At 37.2% G+C, this 20,235-nt stretch overlaps 1 protein-coding gene across 1 annotated transcript; it reads left to right on the plus strand.

The window, feature by feature from the left end:
- The first annotated feature begins 1,762 nt into the window (after positions 1-1,762).
- Positions 1,763-19,890, plus strand: nisch (nischarin). The gene is made up of 21 exons (XM_079890280.1): positions 1,763-1,937; positions 2,464-2,547; positions 2,661-2,843; positions 4,216-4,264; positions 4,677-4,840; positions 6,197-6,292; positions 6,382-6,477; positions 6,977-7,129; positions 7,222-7,290; positions 7,379-7,564; positions 7,648-7,776; positions 7,908-8,021; positions 9,900-10,011; positions 11,171-11,283; positions 11,355-11,407; positions 13,094-14,410; positions 15,987-16,173; positions 16,787-16,937; positions 17,694-17,822; positions 18,278-18,439; positions 18,542-19,890. Exons 1-21 carry the CDS (start codon positions 1,857-1,859, stop codon positions 19,168-19,170), a joined length of 4,257 nt encoding a protein of 1,418 aa, XP_079746406.1. The 5' UTR covers positions 1,763-1,856; the 3' UTR covers positions 19,171-19,890.
- Positions 19,891-20,235: the final 345 nt, after the last annotated feature.

The raw sequence follows: 20,235 nt of genomic DNA on the forward strand, positions 1-20,235 counted from the left end.
TCCTATATATGCTAAGTCATACTTATATTATCAAAATTTTAAAACAACATCTATTTTTACGTGAAGAGTGCCGACAACGCCGTCATTTTGGATTCCGCACATTTTCCCCCTCCGCGATCGGAATGGTTTGTTCCTTCTCTGGGCGTCTTCGCAGCTGCTGTTCCAGGATCAGTTTTTGCTGTCAATCCGCGTCTTTTTCATATATGGACAAGACCGCTAATCTGCCCCTAGATCAGTTGAGAAACGTCATAACGACAAAGAGAGCGTATACGTGATGTATGTGAAAGATGTGAGGACAACAAACTAATGGCTGTCGTATGAACGAGTAGTTCTCTTTTTAGTCGTTATGTTTGTTTCTCAGTTCTCTTTTAGGCTATTCATGAAAACGCACTCTCGTTTTCCTTATTAGGATAAGAAATGCACTATATGTATGCATATGAACACATTTTCTGTTTATTTATCCATATGACTAAGATTTTCCATCGATGTGGCATTTATTGTTCAATCGAGAATCTAAAATGAGTGAACCGCCTGAACAATTACTTACTATTTTGTAGTAGGGACAATCACTAAAATGCTTAGTTTATGACCTAACGGCGCATACAAACACACACTTTTCTTCTTCCATTCGACCAGCCTCGTCAAACCTTTGAATAACAAACAAAGAGGAGGAAAAGGCACTTCCTTAAACGGTAGAGGAGGATTAAAGCACTGATTTTCCGTATTAAAGCCACATCGAGCTCGACGAACCGAGAAAAAGATGGTTGCCTTCAGCCTGACATGAATGAATAAATAAATGAACGAGTGAATGCATTCAATGCATCAGTGATTACACGAGTGAGTGAGTGAACTCCAGGATGAAAAGACAGACAGACAGCCGGATGAAACGGAGATAGGAGTATAATATAGTTTGTTTTAAATAGATAGATAGATTGATAGAACAAATAAGAACGTTCTGGGAACCAAAAATGTTTGGGATCTCAGTAAACTAAGCCTTACTAGTCCTTCTTTGTTGCTGGATTTCCATATATGAGCTGAATACCTTTAATAAGTAAATAAAATGTATTTATATAGGCCTATGTCATAATACGTTTTATTAATAAACAATAATTTGCGCAACAGTGATTGTGTTAGTTTTCTTTCTTGAAATAATGGTAGCTAAACTATTAATAGCTACTATTATATTATAAATTGTATATTGTTATATTATTAAAAATAATACTTTACCATTTTTTAAAAATAAATTAATTTATATACATAAATATAAAGAATCAATCAAATTATTCGATTAACAGAATTGTAACTTTTTGATTATGTATTATTGGTGACATCCTATTCCTTGTCTCTGAAACCCCTAGGGGTTCATAATGAAATTGCAGGGTTTTGGGGATTGTTATTGAAACACAACTCATGACCGTATGTTTTATGTACAGTGTTTGATATTAATATCTATCATAAGATTACTTTACGCTGATATAAAATAAGCTACAAAGAAACATAAATGTATTGTTCATTATATGTATTAAATATTAGCCCATTACTTTATATGTTAGTGGGTACATCGTAAAGTAAATAGGGGAATCCCATTGAATTCACCCTAAAGATCACTGGAGTCATATTGATATTTATATTTATGATTTGAGTTCTGCTGACGATGTAATGCATAATTTTAGTAGTAACAGCCTCATGCGATAGGGGGCGATAAAGCTCTCTCTGTGTGTGAGCGCCGCGGCCTGTGAGAAATACGAGTAGGAGGAGCTTAGCTTCGGTTAAACCACAACAAAGATGGAGGCGCTACATGACAGCTAGGCTTGCATTTTTCATCGCGCCGCGCTCAAACTCGGGCTGAAGTAAAGATGGACGCGCCGCATCTGTCCGAGCAAAGCCCGGAGAAACGCGTCCGCATCGTGGGATCCGAGCTGGTGGACAATTACACGGTCAGTCTGACGGGTTTTATTCGGGTCGGCTGTTCAGTGCATATTCATGTTCATGATGACGATTTGCGAATAAAATAAGTGAAAATGATTTATATTGTTAGTTTTGTTTGATATAAGTATATTTAGATTAGATTAAAATAGGATTTGTGTAACGTATAAAATACAACAGGCGTTTAAGAAAACAATGTGTGTTGCGTAAGAGCGGATGTTATTTATAATTAACGTTTGATGATTTGCATAAGATGTCATTATAGGATTAAAGGAGTAATTTATCAATGTTTAGTGGAATCCTGTGTTTAATTGTTAATAGGAATGTTGATAATTAATAAAAATAGCGGTTCATACAGTGTCAAAGGCCACTTTAAGGATTTGCATGCTCATTTGCATAAAATACAATATGAGTTATTATGAATCTTTGACAAACTGGAGAGGCGTTGGTTGGTTTGCAGTGTTTAAAACGCATTAATGAGCAATATTAATTAACAATTTCATTTTATGTCAAACAAATACAAATGTATTTTCTCAGGTTTACATTATAGAGGTGAATGTTGGAGATCACAGTTGGACTGTCAAACATCGTTACAGCGACTTTCACGATTTGCACGAAAAAGTGAGTTACGCAGGCACGTTCCTAAAACCATAGATCAGACCTCAGATATTGACATTGTGCTCATAGTTCACAGGGAGTGACTGATAAAACTGATAAAATGTTGTTGACCTCAGCTCACTGTGGAGAAGAAGATCGATAAACATCTGCTGCCGCCCAAGAAGATCATCGGCAAAAACTCCAAAAGCCTCGTTGAGAAGCGACAAAAGGAGCTGGAAGTTTATCTCCAAACACTCCTCAGCAGATTCCCTGCGGCAACTCCCAAAGTCCTGTCTAACTTCTTGCATTTTCACTTATATGTAAGTTTTTATGTGCTTTTTGTTTGATAAGAAGTGAGAGATTGCGCTAATGTGATTACAAGGCTGTAAACAGAAGATTCCTGTGCTTCATATCTGTCACATGCCAGTTAAATATTAACTGGAGTTTGTGTGTCATCCATCCAAAACAGTTGCATGCAACTCTTGCTCTGTTGCCTTCACATCCAGTAAAGATCAATCTCTGCATTCTCTCATCTCAGCCATATAAATGGTTCTCAGAACAGCAGGGCCTGTTATCTGGCCTGGCCGTAAGCGATGTTTTCCCACTGACAGTAGTGGTATTGATATTGATCTCTGAGCGGCTTTTGTCTGGGAGAGGCATATGACCGGACTGAGTTGTTTTGCAGAGGAGAAATGCATTTGTTCTCGATTGGCACTTTTGTTGGATTTGTGCCTGAGTTATTTTAGCATCGTTCTATGGAAGCTTGTTTTCCTTTATGGAATGAAAAAATAAAAAAGTTTATATCTCACAATTCTGAGAGAAAAAAGTCAGAATTGGCAGTTCTGAGTTTATATCTCATTATTTTGACTTTTGTCTCAGAATTGTGAGATATAAACAGATTATTAAAAGGGTAATTGTAGCTTATCTCACAATTATTACTTTTTTTCTTATAATTGTGTGTTTATATCTAACAATTCTGAGAAAAAAGCCATAATTGCTGCATAAAAACTAACAGTTCTGAAAAAGTCAGAATTGCACCATATAAACTCGCAATTGCGAGAAAAAAGTCAGAATTATCTCACAATTCTGACTTTTTTCAGAATTGCCAGTTTATATCCCGCAAAAATTTGATTCTGTGACGGAAACAAGCTTTGAGTTCAGATAATATTATAGTTATTAATATTTTTTTAAAATAGGTTTTATTTTTATATTTTCTGTTTTCCTTTTAATTTTAGTTGAAGTTTTAGTATTCTTGTGTTGTTTTGTCATTGTTATTAGCCTTTTATATAATTTAGTATATCAATTTTAGTATATCAATTTAGAATATCAAACTAAATAAAAATTAAAAATGTTGCCTTGGCAAATAGCTGAAATAAAGTAAGTTAAAGGTTTTTTAAATTTTAATTTCAGATACCGTTCATTTTATTTAATGTAATGTAATGTATTTTTTTTTTTTTTTTGTTAACTATAATAACCCTTATTTGTGCACACAAAAGTGTTTCAAGGCATTTTCTCAGAATATTTAGAGAAAAAAAAAAAAAAAAAAAAAGCTGTAAGGAGGAAATTGAAGTGGTTCTGCATTCCTCCGGCGAGATCTTTCAGGAAATGAGTTGGAGAAGCACATGCCGGTCATTAAAGCTCAATGACGTGACATTAGATTTCCAGTTTTGACAAAAACGTCCTTATTTTCAGGAAATCAATGGAATCGCTGCTGCCCTGGCTGAAGAGCTCTTTCATAACGGTCTGTTACTTTATTTCAATAGCCAGTTATTACATGCTTGAAATGTACAGAATTAAATGTATTGACCGATATAATCGGCAGTATTTAAAATCTGTAATTTTATAATAAAACTTTGAATGAGACTTTTGCATTCAACATCTATAGTCTTGCAACCTGGTATAGAAAAAAATGCTTTTTAATTGGAAAAAATAAAACCTTATTATCATATTACACATTTTCTACCGATGATGATGAAATGCAAAAAAAGAGACTATATTGGTGCATAGTAGCTGTTAAATGACTAAAATATTTTTGCATGTTCAACAAATCCCATTTTTAAAATATTTATTTACACATAATATGATCAGTTTTATCATCATGTATGCATTCCAGGATTCTCTATGAAATGTGGTGGTTGTGTCTCTTCTCCCAGGTGAGCAGTTGTTGGCAGCGGGCCAGGTGTTTTTTCTCAGACCCCTCCAGCTGTACGCCGTCACGCAGCAGCTGAAACTCGCCAAGCCCACCTGTGCCAACGGAGACGCCAAGGCCGATCTCGGGCACATCCTGGACTTCACCTGCCGCCTCAAGTACCTCAAGGTCTGAGTCTGTCACTTTACTGAAAGTATGATACATTGGTACCCGATATGTCAGTATCAATTCGCTGATAAATTTATAATATAAATTTATATACAGTATACACACATTTATTATTATTATTATTAATTACATTTTGCATATATATATGTATATGTGTGCGTGTGTGTGTATAATATATAGTGTACTTCTTTTATTATTATTATTATTATTTAAAAATGTTATTAAATCTCCAATACAGATAATTATTGTGTTTATGCTTATACTTAAATAATTGCCCATATTTTTTGTTTACTCTTTAATTGTAACAGGTTTAAATATGAAATGATCCATCTTTTTATGAACATGTATTTTACATACATTATAACATTTCAGTGCTTTGTTGACTTATTCATTTATTTATTATTTATAAAATTGTGTGTGTGTATATATATATACACACACAATTTTTATATATGTGTGTGTGTATATATATATATATATATATATATATATATATATATATATATATATATATATATATATACACACACACACACACACAATTTTTATATGTGTGTGTATGTGATTTTTAATATAAATAATAATATATAAATTTCTGACTTGCTTGAACTGTTGCACCACTGCAGTTTGGGTTATTTTATCACTTTCAATTAGGAAAAGTGAGGAAAAGAGCTTTTATTTTATTTATTTTATTAGACAAAATTTTTAATTTTACAGTGTTTCTGAAATAACAGGAATTCCGTATTATTTTGAGGCCTTCGTGTTCCTGTGTGTGCTGAATCGTCACTAACAGCGTGTCCTAATCATGCATGACCATAGATTGTAAAAACAGACTGTCTCTGCTTCTTTCCACTCTAGAAAAATGTAGCCAAAATATCCCAGAAATGGTCATTGCCGATTATGTCATTCAGAGGCAGAGCCCTGCGGTGTTAAGATCCTGCCCACACTGCATTTTTATAGCTTCAAATAACTAACTAAAACCAAACTTATTGGAAAAACAAACACTTGAACATATGCCAGTGTGATAAGAACTACCTAAAATGAGAGAAAAAGATAATTTGAAGTGTAATGGGATTTTTTTAGTGTGGCTCGTGTCCCATTTGAACACATGGAGAGGAAAATGAACAGACTTATGACCTGTACTGCAGCCAGCCACCAGAGGGCGATCGAAAGGGTTTGGCTTCACTTTTCAGGAGGTGTGCGTGCGCACACTTGGGCATGTCATTTTGAGCATCAAGTAAAGTTAAAGAAATGTTACGTTAAATGATCTAACTGTATAAATGTATCAAATCGCCTTATTGGTTTTTGCACATTACAAGAATAACTAAAAGCTATACATAAAATCTTCAAACGCAGGTCCCTGGAATGAAAAAAGCGGTGGGGACGAGTAACATCGAGGAGCAGAGCCTTCCTTTTGACCTGTCCATCTTTAAAGCGCTGCTCCAGATCGAGGTGAAGACACTCACGTTTGCGTTTTGTGTTAAATCGAGGGTCTGCGATGGACGATGTTTCTAACACTTTTTTTTTTCTTTCATTTTCAGATCAGTGATTGCGATGCCGGACAGTTAAAAGGCCTGCCTTCCCTCAAGCCCACGCTGGCCACGCTCAGCATACACCTCTCAGCTGGCAGTATGACGGTACTTTAGATGCTTCTGTCGTTGCGTTAGATTATAAAATGGATGGTTTTAGGGTCCGATAAAATAGGGCTGGGCGGTATGGCGATATACATATTGCTTCCATGGTATATAATGTCTATCGTTAGAGATTTTGCTATGTGTATATCGCGGTATGCAAATACATAGCACTACTGGCACTTCATGATGAAAAGCATGAATGAGAATATAAAGAGCAGGTCGTGCTTGATGTTAAAAAGAGTTATAAGCGGAGTATATCCTGAAAAGGAACTTTGTGCGGTGCTCGAGCTGAAAGTGCGCGCACAGAAAGCTGCCTCTCACATATCTTGAAAAAAAGAATTCGCCCACCCCTACGTTAAAAGGTTGCAACGTTTTTAGTGTTTGCCTTAATTGTTTTGCTTTTGTAAAAGACCAAAAAATGTCTTAAAACCAACAAGCTTTTCAACCTTTTCACTGCCACTGAAAGTTGTGCGAATGACAATGTACGCTCCTCCTCCGACAGGAAATCTTAGTTCCTGAAGCGTCTGAATTTGCGCAGTGGGAACCTGAGGGTGTGGATACGGACTGTCCCGTGACGGCCATCATTCCCACGTGGAAGATGCTCACCACTCTGGACATGAGCCGAAACTTCATACGCTGCATCGATGAGTCCGTGGTGAGCTGGCTTACCTTATATGAAATAAATACCAGTTATTTCCTTGTTGATTATAAAAGTTGTGCTTTTCCTGGTCTTTTTTGTGGTTGTAGAAACTGATTCCTGAAGTGGAATTTCTTGACCTCAGCCATAATGAGTTGTCTCTCGTGGAAAACCTCCAGGTGTGTTGTCTCAAAATAATGTCTTAATGTGCAAAGATGGTGAGGTTTAAATGAGCCAATGTATTTATTTCGACATTTTTCAATGCAGCATTTGTACAACCTGGTTCACCTGGATCTGTCCTTCAACAAACTCACCGTCCTGGAGTGCATTCACACTAAACTCGGGAATGTCAAGACTTTGAATCTGGCTGGGAATCAGCTGGAGACGCTCTCCGGTCTCAGTAAACTTTACTCCTTGGTTAACTTGGACTTAAGCAGGAACAAATTAGCGCAGGTAGTTTATTATTTGCACAAATTTAATTTTGTTGACGCAATTATTTGCTCTATATAATTCTCTCTTTCTTCTGTTTTGCGTAGCTGGATGAAATTAAACACATCAGCACTCTTCCCTGTCTGGAGAAACTGACTCTGGCTGAAAACCCCATGTGCATCATCCCAGATTACAGGACTAAAGTTCTGGCCCAGTTCTGCGACAGGGCCTCTGAGGTATGGAGCTCCTCATCATTGTTACACTTTGAAGGAAGAGTGTCTTATTACATTAATGAGGTGGTTTTCAGGACATTTTTCTGAATTTGTTTTTAAAGGATAGAGAAATGTAATTCACGTTTGTCACGCAGGTGTGTTTGGACGGGACGACCACCACAGAGAAAGAGCTCGACACCGTGGAGGTGCTGAAAGCCATTCAGAAAGCCAAAGTGGCCAAAGACCGAATGGCAAACAATGAAAAAAAGGTATTTTATACTTGTTTTGTATGCAAATATAAATTAAACAGATTATTATTATCAACATTATTATTATTATTATTTACTTTTAAAGTTTATTATTATTTAAATGTTTTGCTTTTTAGTAGGAAAAGCACTATTTCATAATAATAATAATTATTTTTTATTATTATTATTATTATTATTATAACATTTATATTTATTTAACATTATTATTATTATTATTATTATTATTAACATATATTATTAGACTGTTTTGCTCTACTCATTGTCTTATACATTATTATTTAACATTAATATTATTTTAACATTTATTTTTAGACTGTTTTGCTTTTGTTTAATAGGGAAATTAATTTTAATACTATTTCATGATGATGATAATTATTTATTGTTAATTTTATTATATTACATTATTATTTATTTTAATTTGAACATTTATTAGACTGTTTTGATTTTGTTTAGTAGTAATATTCCTTTTAGTACTTTTTTCATTATGATAATAATAATAATAATAATAATTCTAATTATACCATTATAATTTATTACTATTTATCTTATTATTATTTTGATATTTATTATTAGACTGTTTTGCTTTAGTTTTGTTTAGTAGGAAAATTCCTTTTTTTAGTACTTTTTAATAATAATAATAAATAAATAATGTTATTGTTATTATCCTCATTATAATTATACAATTATTATTATTACTATTGGCCTTTATTATTAATAGATGGTTTTGATGTTGTTCAGTAGGAACATTTTAAAAAACATAAAAAAACATTGAAAGATGGTTAAAAAGGGAAACTAAAAGCTTTCCTAAATAAAACGGTTATGTAATATGCTTATGCAAACCACTGTTTCATCTGCCAGATTAAGGGTTCTCTGATGTAATTACTGTTTAAGGCGTGTGCCGATGGCTTTCTTTCAACTGAGTGTGACACATTATTATTCTCAAACAATCTTTTTAGGTGTGAATCGGGCTAAACCTTGATATCCATTCATGAGAATTCAAGAAAAAGATGATTCAGTGTCTGGCTTTATATGCTCGCATTGATGCATTTTTGTGTCAGCATCTATTGCATAACACAAATTATCCAGTGAAGAGAAAGACACGAGTTGTGGCGCCTCCGCCTGGCCAGACTCTGATAGTGACTGGATATCATCTCCACTAGACTTGACTGCAGTCCTGCTATATTATAAAGACATGAAATAAATGTGGTTGTTGTCAATGCATCGACTTTTGCATATGCTATTGTAATATTATTATGTTGCGCTCATGTCTCGGAATTACCGTCATTTTAATGACATTAAAGTTACATTAGAGCTGTTCAGTTTGTAAAGAATTGGCAGTTCTGTGTCTCAGGATTTATTTTATTTGTTTAATAATTGTAAAATAATTGTAATAATTTAAATATTGTTTTAAACAATTTAAATATTAAATTTGTTTTCTTTAAATTTAAGAACTTAGAAAGTACATCAGGGAAATTTGTCTATAATAAAATAGCATGTAAAATGTGAACCCTCTGACTATCTTTTTCTGTTGAACGGCTGCAGTTTTGGTTGTTTTTATATGTCGTCACAAAAAATCAAGAGCTTTTATAAAATTAATCCGGAAAAAATTACGGTATTTCCGAAATAACATGAACTCAGTATTATTCTGAGGCCTTCGTGTTTCGTGATCAGAAGATATTTGATGTTTGATATGGAGCAGGATTTGGACCAGTGAGATTTCTGTGTGGGTGGAGCTACTCAAAAACTCAGATTAACATGAACGCGATAAATCGCTTGTCGTTCTGGTTTGGACGTTGATTGCTTGCACCCTTTACATTGACCTCCATTGGTCTTGGTTGTGCTTTTCGCTAAAGAGAAGCCTGATGTTGTTGTTGTCAGGTGAGTGACGTCCCGGGGCAGGCCGCCGGCGGGCCGCAGTCCTCCTCGTCCTCTCTCGCGCCACCCTCCTCTTCCTCCCCCTCTCTGTCCCGTTCCACCTGCTCCAGTCAAGGTAATCATGTATGTATCGCGCTGCTGGGACGAGGGGGGGAAACACAAACATAGAGTTAAAAGTGAAGTGTGTCATTTCAAACTAAATTCTCAAACACTCCCATCTGTCATTGGTCAGATTAACAAGTAGTCCTGGCCCAAACTTGTTTTAAATGCGTATAAAGATGTGAGAGGAGATAGTATTTACATTAAAAAATTACACACTTCAACTTTAAAACTAAAAAACGTCCCTCTGATTGCATGACATTATGTAAAACTGACGTTGAACATCATGAGACATTATTTCTCTGTTTTGGCATCACAAATTTCCTACAACATTATTATACTTTTTAATATTTCAGCTGTTTGTTATTAATCTGCATTTACATGGTTTCTTCATTACATAATGTTTGCAAATGATCAATCTGAAACTACAAAATGTTTCTTTGCCCAGTTTTCTTTGCACAAGTGATCTAAATCTTATTTCATTTACATTTCTGTTACTCCTGCATACTGACTTGCCTACAGCTCTGCCGGTCATAATTATGTTTTGGAGATTTGTTGTGCCAATTTCTGCAATGCAGAAAAAATAAATCTAATTTCATCAGCATTCCTCCCAGATTTTTCTCATAACTTTGCTTTAAATCAATAAAATGGGCATCCATTTTATTTGCTTTGAAGTGTCAAACTAGCCTAAACGTTGATTTTGTGGTGGTTAATTTGCAGTTGTTGCTCTAATACCGATTGGGCCTGATTGATAAAGCATATGATCTCCATATTTGTCTCTGGAGTGTTAGTTACTAAGCAACAGCCTCGGGTGCTTTTGATACTTTCCATTTCTGCCGACGACTTCTAAATACTCAGTGTTATGCACTCCTATAAAATATGCTTTAAACGTATATATATATATATAATTTTTTATTTTTTTTAAATTTATTTATAAAATTGTAGTCTAGAATAAGTTGTCTTTTTTTGTGTGTGTGTGATTACATTTTTTTACTTCATATTTTGTTTGATGACACTTGCATCATCAACCGTATCAACCAATGATGATACACCATATATTGACTAAACAAACAAATCAAATCATCACTATCCATTTTCATCACATCGAATTTGTTTGCTGTATGAATAAAACTTAAGCGACAAGAATAACTTTTTGCTTTCCATCTCCCTTTCAGATATAACTATAGAAAAAGCTTTTATTACCAAAGAGATATTAACTCCTGTGGATTCTACACTTACCCAGAGATGCTATGATGTTTACAGCTCAGCCTGTGAGGTCATCCCGCAGGTGGGTTTGTGTTATAGCTCAATTAATTAATTAATTTTGTGGTGCCAGCAAAAACAAATCCTTTTTTGCAGGTGAAAACTCAAGTTGATTCCAGTTTTTCTTCGGAGGTCACCTTTGAGAGCAGGTCAGTTCTTATAAACTTCTGTTTTGTTTCTGCTATGCCCGAAACATACTCTACGCAAACGCAAAGCTAGATTTCAAGCTTAATTGCATCCCAAAATGTTTCAGAGTGCAATTCATTATGCAATGCAAGTAGTTGTTGCATTCTCATTGTTGCCACAAGGGGCGCTATATCAAAAGGCTACTGTCCATTTTTTTTCCTTTTGGTGCTGCGTCCCAATTCAGAGGCTGCATCCTTCAAAGGCCGCATTCAAAGGCTGATTGCGTCACCATGGCGCGCCAAAGGCTGTCCCAATTCGAGGGCTCCTTCAAATGCGGCCTCCAAATGCGTCCTTTGTTTCCCGTGAAATGAAGGATAATATCAGATGGATCCTTCATGGCCTTGCCTACCCCAGAATTCATTACGAGCTGGTGACAGCAGGATTTTTTTTTTATTAGAGAAATTGCCGAATTACACTTTTAAACGTGTGTATTGGGTTTCAACTTACTCAAATATCAAATAACCTAAATAATCTAAAACCTTTAAAGCAGGTCAGATGTTGACTTATCTTACTAAGATACGATTATGTATAGTTTATACTCTATTATAAACAGAAATGGACCGTGGTGAAAATATTTAGACAGTTTTTTATCTTTGTTTTCAGACAGTATAATATAACTTTCAAAAAAGTCTAGTACAAACGTTAGTCACTCATCAACGACAGCTGTCACAGTTGCTAGACGCCAACAACAGTCCTCCGTAGGCTAGACTGTCCCATTTAACAAAGCTCAGTCCGACCTTCTTGGCCTTTGAATTCTGAGTCCTTCGAAGCATGCAGCCTTTGAATTGGGACACAGCTTAGGTCAGCTTTTGTCATTGCAGATCAAAAGTTTGAGGATAAATTTTAACATAACTTTATCCCTTGATAGACTTCTTAAGGCAGGGATGGGCAACTTCGGTCCTGGAGGGCCACTGTCCTACAGAGTTTATCTTCAACCCTAATCAAACACACCTGAACAAGCTAATCAAGGTCCTCAGGATTACTAGAAAATTCCAGGCAGGTGATTTTTTTCAGGGTTGGAGCTAAACTCTGTAGGACAGTGGCCCTCCAGGACCGAAGTTGCCCATCCCTGTCTTAAGGTCTGTTACATGGTTACGTGTTATGTAAAACAAAGACTGAGCGGTGGCAATGCTTTTACCAAACTTTTGTGTTTTGTTTGTGCACTTGCTTAGAGTGTGTTTCTGGGCTTATTACTTTTGATTGAGTGTAGGAGTAAAAGTGTTACCTGATATGTCTGCATGTACGGAAGTCCCGAAAAGTAAAGTACAGGTTGTTACAGGATGGTCCAGATTTTGCAGAGTTAGACGCATTCCTGGGTCGTATTTTGTTGATCCTGGAACAACATTCCAGTCAGAAAATTTTGTCCTAACCATATTCCTACCCCTAAACCTAACCCTACCCATAAGTTATCCCTAAAATCAGAGGAAAATGATAGGTGAATAACACTGATGTAGAAGCACCTAACCCTGGTTGTAAGCCTAAACTTGACTTGAACTGTAAACTTGTCCCTCAAATCTGATTGGTTGATTGCAATGTTGTTCCAGGATCTGCTTTGAAATCCTTAAAGGTTGAGTGGTCATGGTTGAACATTGAAGATTTCAAAACCAAACTAAACCAAAACTAAAACAAGTTGTTTAATTTCTCTTTAGCCCCTGTTGTTGTGAAGAGGAGTGGAAACCTTGGACCACAAGTCTTTTGAATCTCTTTGTGCCTCCTACTTTACTGTCCTACACTACCACCAACCAGGAGTTTACCAAGCAACTTTCTGCTCACATCAGCCAGGCTAATAGAATAGAATCAACCCCGATTCCTTGCAAAACCACTTCTCTGGAGGGCACGGACCAAGGCAGCCCTCACTCTGGGGATGGGTACTTTGAGATGACTCTAGATGATACCAACAAGATCATGGGTTGTTCCTCCTCATCTGCTGTTCAGGAAAAGGGATCAGATGATGTGAACCGAGAATCTGCAGATGATCATGTAAAAATGGTGGCTTGGTCTCTTTACATCAGTGTTGGAGAAGGTTTGAGTCGGTGCCCATGTTGTTTGGTGGCAACGGACAGCTCGCTTGTGGTTTTCCACACACGGTCAGATGAACCTGCGAGTAACTTGGAGGAACTAGCGGAGAACCTTGAGATAGACTTGGTTGTGCCGTACACGAACATTGAGACCTTTCAGTTTGATATTCCAGAGGTTTGTGTCTCTTTGAAGGTGAAGTCAAGCAATACGAGATGGTTCTTTTTCTCAGATGCCCAAAGTCTGAAGGAGGTGCATTCTTGCGTTAGTCCTCATGTGGACCAAACTAAAGAGCAAATTTTGAACTCCTCTAACTCTCAGGTGTTCATCCGACAGTTTCTGAACTCTTGGGACTTTGAGGAAAGCGATGACAGCGTAAAAGGTGGACACTTGATCCATTTTCTTAATCTAGACCCATCTACCTCCGACAAAAATGTCACAAACAACCCACAATTTCCAAAGAACTCAGTATCCTCAGACTTTTTATCCCAAATCAGCCTGTTTGAAAGTGATCAGGACCAAACCTCCAATCCCATGATCCTCTTCCTTACTTCTCGGCACCTCTGCATTCTCAAGGTAGACTTTGTCACTCTGTCGTCCCGGGACTCTTCGGAAGCGAGTGTGATGCGGAGCTGCTCCAAAGTAACCCGAATCCCGCTCTCGTTCACGCTACTTGACCCAAAACAGAGCTGTTGTTCGTGTAGGGCCATCTCAAACTCTCGCCGTTTCTATGATAACCATGTTGTAGAACTGATGGCGGGTCACGAGCATCTGACTATTGTTTTTGCCCTTCCACAAGACAAGTTCACCTTCCTGAGAGAGTTCATGCAGCTTCGATCCAATCTGCGGGAAATTAAGACCATCGCCCTGCAGCGCACCAAGAAAGGACACTTGAGAGTGCACAGTTATCCTGCTCCGGCTACAACCACCAAAAGAATACCTACCAGCAGGTAAAGGAGCTCATTTGTTACTAGTATTTCTAAAGCTATGTTAGCATGGATGTCATTTTAGCCCCAGACCTAAGCTGTAGCCTGGAATGTAACTGAAAGGGTGTAGGTCCAAACTCTGCAAAGGTTTTCAACATTTGTGCCTTTTGGCAAGACGCTTTCAGCAAGAATATTCCTAGGGTTGGGAATCAGTAATCGATTCCAATTCTGGAATCGGTTACTTAAGATCAGGAATCATAGCCTAGAAATCTTGACGCACCCTCGCAGCAGCAAATGTAATTTGCAGCCAAGGTCGTCTAGCAATTCTCTGTTGGCTTGTGAGCTGGAAAAACCAAACTCTATTCAGGCCAATCACATCGTATATAGAGCCGGTGGGCTTCACATAAGGACGGCAGAGTTGCGACGGTTCCTTGTGAATTCCCTGCTACTTGAAAACAAAGAAGAGCTGCTGCTGCTGCTGGCGAACAGCAGTCTTTCGAATCGGCTTTGGCCGGGACTCTGTAAGACTTTGAGTTAAGCTTTTCTTTGAGAAAAGAACAAAGAATGGCACTGATGTCATTCTTAAAAAAGGAAGATGTGTTCGGAGTTTTGCCGACCGGATACGGAAAAAGTTTAATCTTATCAACTCGCTCCGCTGGTGGGAAAACGCTCTGGTTGGTTGTAGCGCTATCCTATTGCGTGCAGAGGGAATTTGAAAGACAACCGTTTATCCCGCCCCTCGGATTGAGTCATGCCATCCCACACCCGACATCTTGATGTGGGTCTGGCTTGTCAGGCTACAGGAATCAGATACTTGCTATAAAATGAAAAATGCGATTCCTCTTATCGATTCCTTTGTGTGCATTTAATATGACTTTAAAACATTAAAGCGCAAGAAGACTTGTGCACTGTTTTCTGTGCTGCGCACATCCAAAACAAGCACAAAAAAACCCCCGCCTCATACTAAATAGTGGGCGATACTGAACTGAGTTCTCTTCTGCGTCTTTTTGAAAATCTTAAAACACTGTTTATTTAAATCGTATCTTTGTTCAGTTGTATTTATTTGTGCGATTGCTCATTTGTTTATTTGTATATTATATCCATAGCTGTTAGCATAAGAATTATTGGTAAATCTTAAAAAATAAGTTTCTAGAAAAAAAAAAAAAGAAAAAAACCCTAATCCTAACTTTACAGGTTAAATGGGTTGGGAAATAGCATTATTCATAATGTTTTGAAATCATAGCCATAGCAGTCAGCATGAGGTTAGTGTGATAAACTTGTTTTCTAACCAACTTATGTCATGACCAATCCTAAATTGCAAGGATGCCAGAAGTGCAAGTAACATAATTTTTTCACAAAGAATTATGTAACTCTAAACCAGATGTTCTTTGGACTAGAAAAGTAATCCCAGCTCATTCAAATCCATAATCCTAATTTTACTGATGAAATGCTTTTTAATGGATAACAGAAATGCAGAAGAGGTGATAAAACACATCTGCTAAATGACTAGTCACTAAGGCAGTATTTGTTAATTAGTAAAACTTTAATGGATCTTCTTAGCTGTTTTCACAGTAGATATACTGCACTGCTTTTTTCACAGCGTCCCTCAGGAAGTTCCAAGGCCCCATCTGACCCTGTCTCTGCTGTATCCAGCCAAATCTCTCATTCAGCAGCTGATGGAGGACAACCTATGTCCCTCGCACCTCTCACTCTCCCCTTCATTACTCCTCATCTCATCTCTCAAGGGGGACCAGCTTGTTCACTTCTTCCACGACAATATTGCTGAGGCAAGTCGTTCGCTCATTTCACACATTCAGATCTAATATGAGGAAATTTCCTGGATGGTTATGTCGTAGAATTTTCCCTATGGAAGTTTCCTTCGCAATCCCTTGGGTTTATTGTCGTCCTCACACTGTATATTCCTCGTTTTGTACTCTGTCAACCCCTCTCTTCCTGTGTGCGCTCTTGGCTCCCGTGTATTTGTTTATTTACTTTGACTCTGTTACATTTGGCCAGCTGCCCTTGTTTTCAAAAGACGACTATCTGAACTATTTTCCACTCATTCTCAAATGTCCTATGCAATCAGTGCACTGTTTGTACAGGATATTCTAGACTGAATTTAAACCGTAAACAAACACGCCTAACATTTGAACTTTGCGACATGATTAGCTACCCGCACTAGAATTATTTATGCCCTACACTTAATTTGAGGTGTTTCTTCAAAATCCAATGAAAACTAGCATGGTTCAAGGTATCATTCATGTTCGTTTGCAGAAACTGAATGGAAGAAACAAAACCCAGACCATAAGTTTGAGCAGTAATGCTTGTCTAAGCAAACGCCACTAAATAAACTGCTGTATTATGAGACAAAGAGGTGTTTATCTTGCTGATGGCATGCAGGTGGAGAATGAGGAGCTGAAACACATCTTGTGGACGTCGGTGCTCTTCTACAGATCTCCTGATGTGGAGACAACAGCCTGTGTCCTGCTGTCCACCAAAGCCATCTACTTCATCCTGGACGACACGGCGTCCTCGCTCACCAACCAATCAAGTGAGCAAAAACTTACTTTACATTTACAATGACAATTCTATTATAATCTGATCTTCAAGTATATTCATTTCTATTGTTCATCTGATAAATTCAGTTTGATTATATTCTGTTCTTCTGATTTATTCAGTTCTATTGTTCTTTTCTATTCAGTTTTATTCAGTTTAATAAATTTTTTTATGTTATGCAAATGCATTTCATTCTGTTTTGTGCTACTTCATTCTTTTTATTCCAATCTGTTTTCAGATACAGTTGCTCTGATATATTGTTTTAATGTAATGATTTTTTTCTGTGCTATTCTGTTCAGTTCTATTGTTTTCTGTTCTTCAGATATTCTGTTATTTTATTCTATTCTGTTCTTCAGGTTATATTCTTGGCTATTTTATTCTATACAGTTCTATAGTATTCTGTTCTTCAGATGTATTCTGTTATTATATTCTATTTAGTTCTGTTGTATTCCGTTCTTCAGATATATTCTCTGCTATTTAATTCTATTCAATTCTAATGTGTTCCATTCTTGAGATATTCTGTGATATTTTATTCTATTCAGTTATTCTTCTGATACATTGTGTTTTTTATTTTATTTTTTGTTATAATGTATTATCTTTTCACAGATGTATTCTATCTTATGTAAGCATTCTGTTCTGTTGTATTTTATTTTCACACACTATTCAATTCGGTTCTTAACATATGTTTTTGTATTCTGTTCTAGTAATCAGTCTAGAACATTAAAATTGATTCATTACATTGATCTTGCAGTGATGTGGACCTGGCAACCATCCGAGCATAAGGACACAGATTTCCTCATCTCCTTCTGCTTCACCCTCAAACTGAAGGACCTGCAGAGCGTCAACGTGGGCTTGTTTGATCAGTACTTCCGAGTCGTCGGTGAGTTTGTTGTGACCGAGATCACTACTCGTACAATTTTCTGTCCAAATGCACGTGATTAGATGACATATTTAACAAGCCGACACCAAATGTAATAATCAGCTTAATCAAAAGATGTACCAATAAATATAAGTGCATGCTGTGTTTTCATTCCATTTGGTTCATTTGTTCAACAAGCAACTGCTAATATAGCATTTCACATTGCTGTTTATCTCTAGGGAAAATGCTTTTGGCAAGAAGTTCACATTCTATGTATTCTTTGCTTTTTTTGCAGTTTTTTATATGGCAGATAGGTGCAAGTGCCATTATGTGTTACAATTAAAAATGTGTGTACAACAGTTTTGCAAGCAACACTATTTATTTGATATGTTTAGCATCTCCTCTAACTGTGCGATGAAACTTAGAGCAAAAACAGTTAAGTAAGTTTAAAGAGTTTAATCTTTCCTTCTTCAAAGGGCCCTCGGCTGATCACATCATTTCCTGTCTGACCCGTGACGGTTACGGCACACATCGCTTCCTGCAGCAGCTGATGATGGTTTTGTCCCTGCTGGAGAAAGTTCCCTCTCCTGAACCTTCTGAGCTGGATTTCTACTCGCAGTTTGGAAACAAAAGCACAGGTTTGACTGCTTGGATGTCTAGAATATATCGCGTAAAAATCCTATATATTGCTCATCCTGACTGAATGTTTACCAATGATATTTTATTCCCTCATAAATCAGGTAAAATGGAGAACTACGAGCTGGTCCACTCCAGCAAGGTGAAGTTTGTATTCCCAAATGAGGAAGAAATCGGAGACCTCACCTTCATCGTGGCGGAGAGAAAGACCCCGCAGGCGCAGTCTCACTCCTTCAACATCCTTTTGTACGTACTGGTGTTCCAGGTCCACGTCATTCCAGGCCAAACCAGCCAGAACCAGACTGTCCTACAACCCAAGACTCTTATACTCACCAGCACGGACGTCTTCCTCCTGGACGAAGACCACATAAGTTACCCGCTACCTGAATTCGCGAAAGAGCCGCCGCAAAGAGACAAGTACCGCCTCACGGACGCCCGGCGGATTCGTGACTTGGACCGCGTGCTAATGGGCTACCAGACTTACCCGCAAGCCCTCACGCTGGTGTTCGACGACATTCCCGGGCCGGATCTTTTGTGCCACCTTACCATGGACCATTTTGCGGACGCCGACGGGAAGGGCGACCGGACGCAGGGGGTCGGAGGAGCCGAGGGCGAGGTGCAGTGGTGTATTTTCGTACCAGGGGCGGACAGCAGAGAACGGTTGATATCGATCCTGGCTCGCCAGTGGGAGGCGCTGTGTAGCCGAGAGCTGCCGGTGGAGCTGACGGGATAAACGCGCAGTATTTACCTACACATAGTATGAAGAACATTTGTTTTTACGAACCTTTTTTTTTTTTTTTTACTGTTTTGACACAATGCATCCTGGGAAGCTGTATTGTAGAGTCCACACGAGTGTAATATTTATCATCTCAGGCTTCAAACTTTGCTTTGCTTTTTAGGCATATTTATCTGCTGCTGTGTACAATCGGCCATGCATCATAAAATGTGAAATGTCTGTTATACAGTTTTGTGCTACAGTGTTATTTTGATTTTTCAAGTTAATTTGTTGCTCCATGGCAACAAAATGATTTTCCGATAGATAGCCTAATGAACGAAAAGATGTATATAGTCTTTCGTTTTTTACAGATTTTAAAGCAATTTAAAAGTGTTATTCCTTTTTTAGAAAGTATTCCCGAGGTGAATCTGCAGATTTATTTGTACCGATATTCAAACGGAAAACCACTTAGCACGTTTACTGGGCTCTTTGAGCTTCATGAGATTGACCATGGGATTTCAGACTGATCATGCACTTTTCATTTTTTTTTAATAAATGTGAGTAAATGTAAATGTCTTTTCTTTTTATTCTTGATTAAATATCCAAATATTTTATTTCATCCTCAAAATGAAATGCTAAAATGGACAACATGGCTCAAAAAAAGAGAAAAACCGAACAGAAAGTTCGGAAATCTGGAAAAATCTCCAAAAACATCTGGGGAGATGTATTCAGGCTTTGAAGAATTTATAAAAATAATAATTAATATAAGATTTTTTTTATACAGTATAAAATTGTATTTATATATTTTTTAATATTGTGTATTTGATATATATTCGCATAGCACAGTACTATTTAAAGTTATGTAATTCGTAAGTTAGAGTGATGAAACATGCATGAATGAGAAAATAAAGAGTGGGACGTACGTGATGTTTAGAGTTATTCGAGTTTTTAAGTGCAATAAGCTGTGAAAAAGAACTCAAAGCGGTTGGTGCTCGCGCTGACTGACACACACATGAAGCGCGCACAGAAAGCCGCCTCTGAGATAGCATGTGATCGTGAATCCAGTCCTCTTTCACGTCTTAT

This window comes from Squalius cephalus, assembly GCF_949319135.1.
Source record: "Squalius cephalus genome assembly, chromosome: 13".
NCBI classification, from domain to species: domain Eukaryota; kingdom Metazoa; phylum Chordata; class Actinopteri; order Cypriniformes; family Leuciscidae; genus Squalius; species Squalius cephalus.

Bases quoted from the DNA above. Each gene is read 5' to 3' on its own strand.
- nisch (XM_079890280.1), top strand. From the start codon at position 1,857: ATGGACGCGCCGCATCTGTCCGAGCAAAGCCCGGAGAAACGCGTCCGC. The intron at 7,130-7,221 runs GTGAGCTGGCTT...TTGTGGTTGTAG, and splicing joins GCTGCATCGATGAGTCCGTG to AAACTGATTCCTGAAGTGGA. The intron at 16,174-16,786 runs GCAAGTCGTTCG...GATGGCATGCAG, and splicing joins TCCACGACAATATTGCTGAG to GTGGAGAATGAGGAGCTGAA.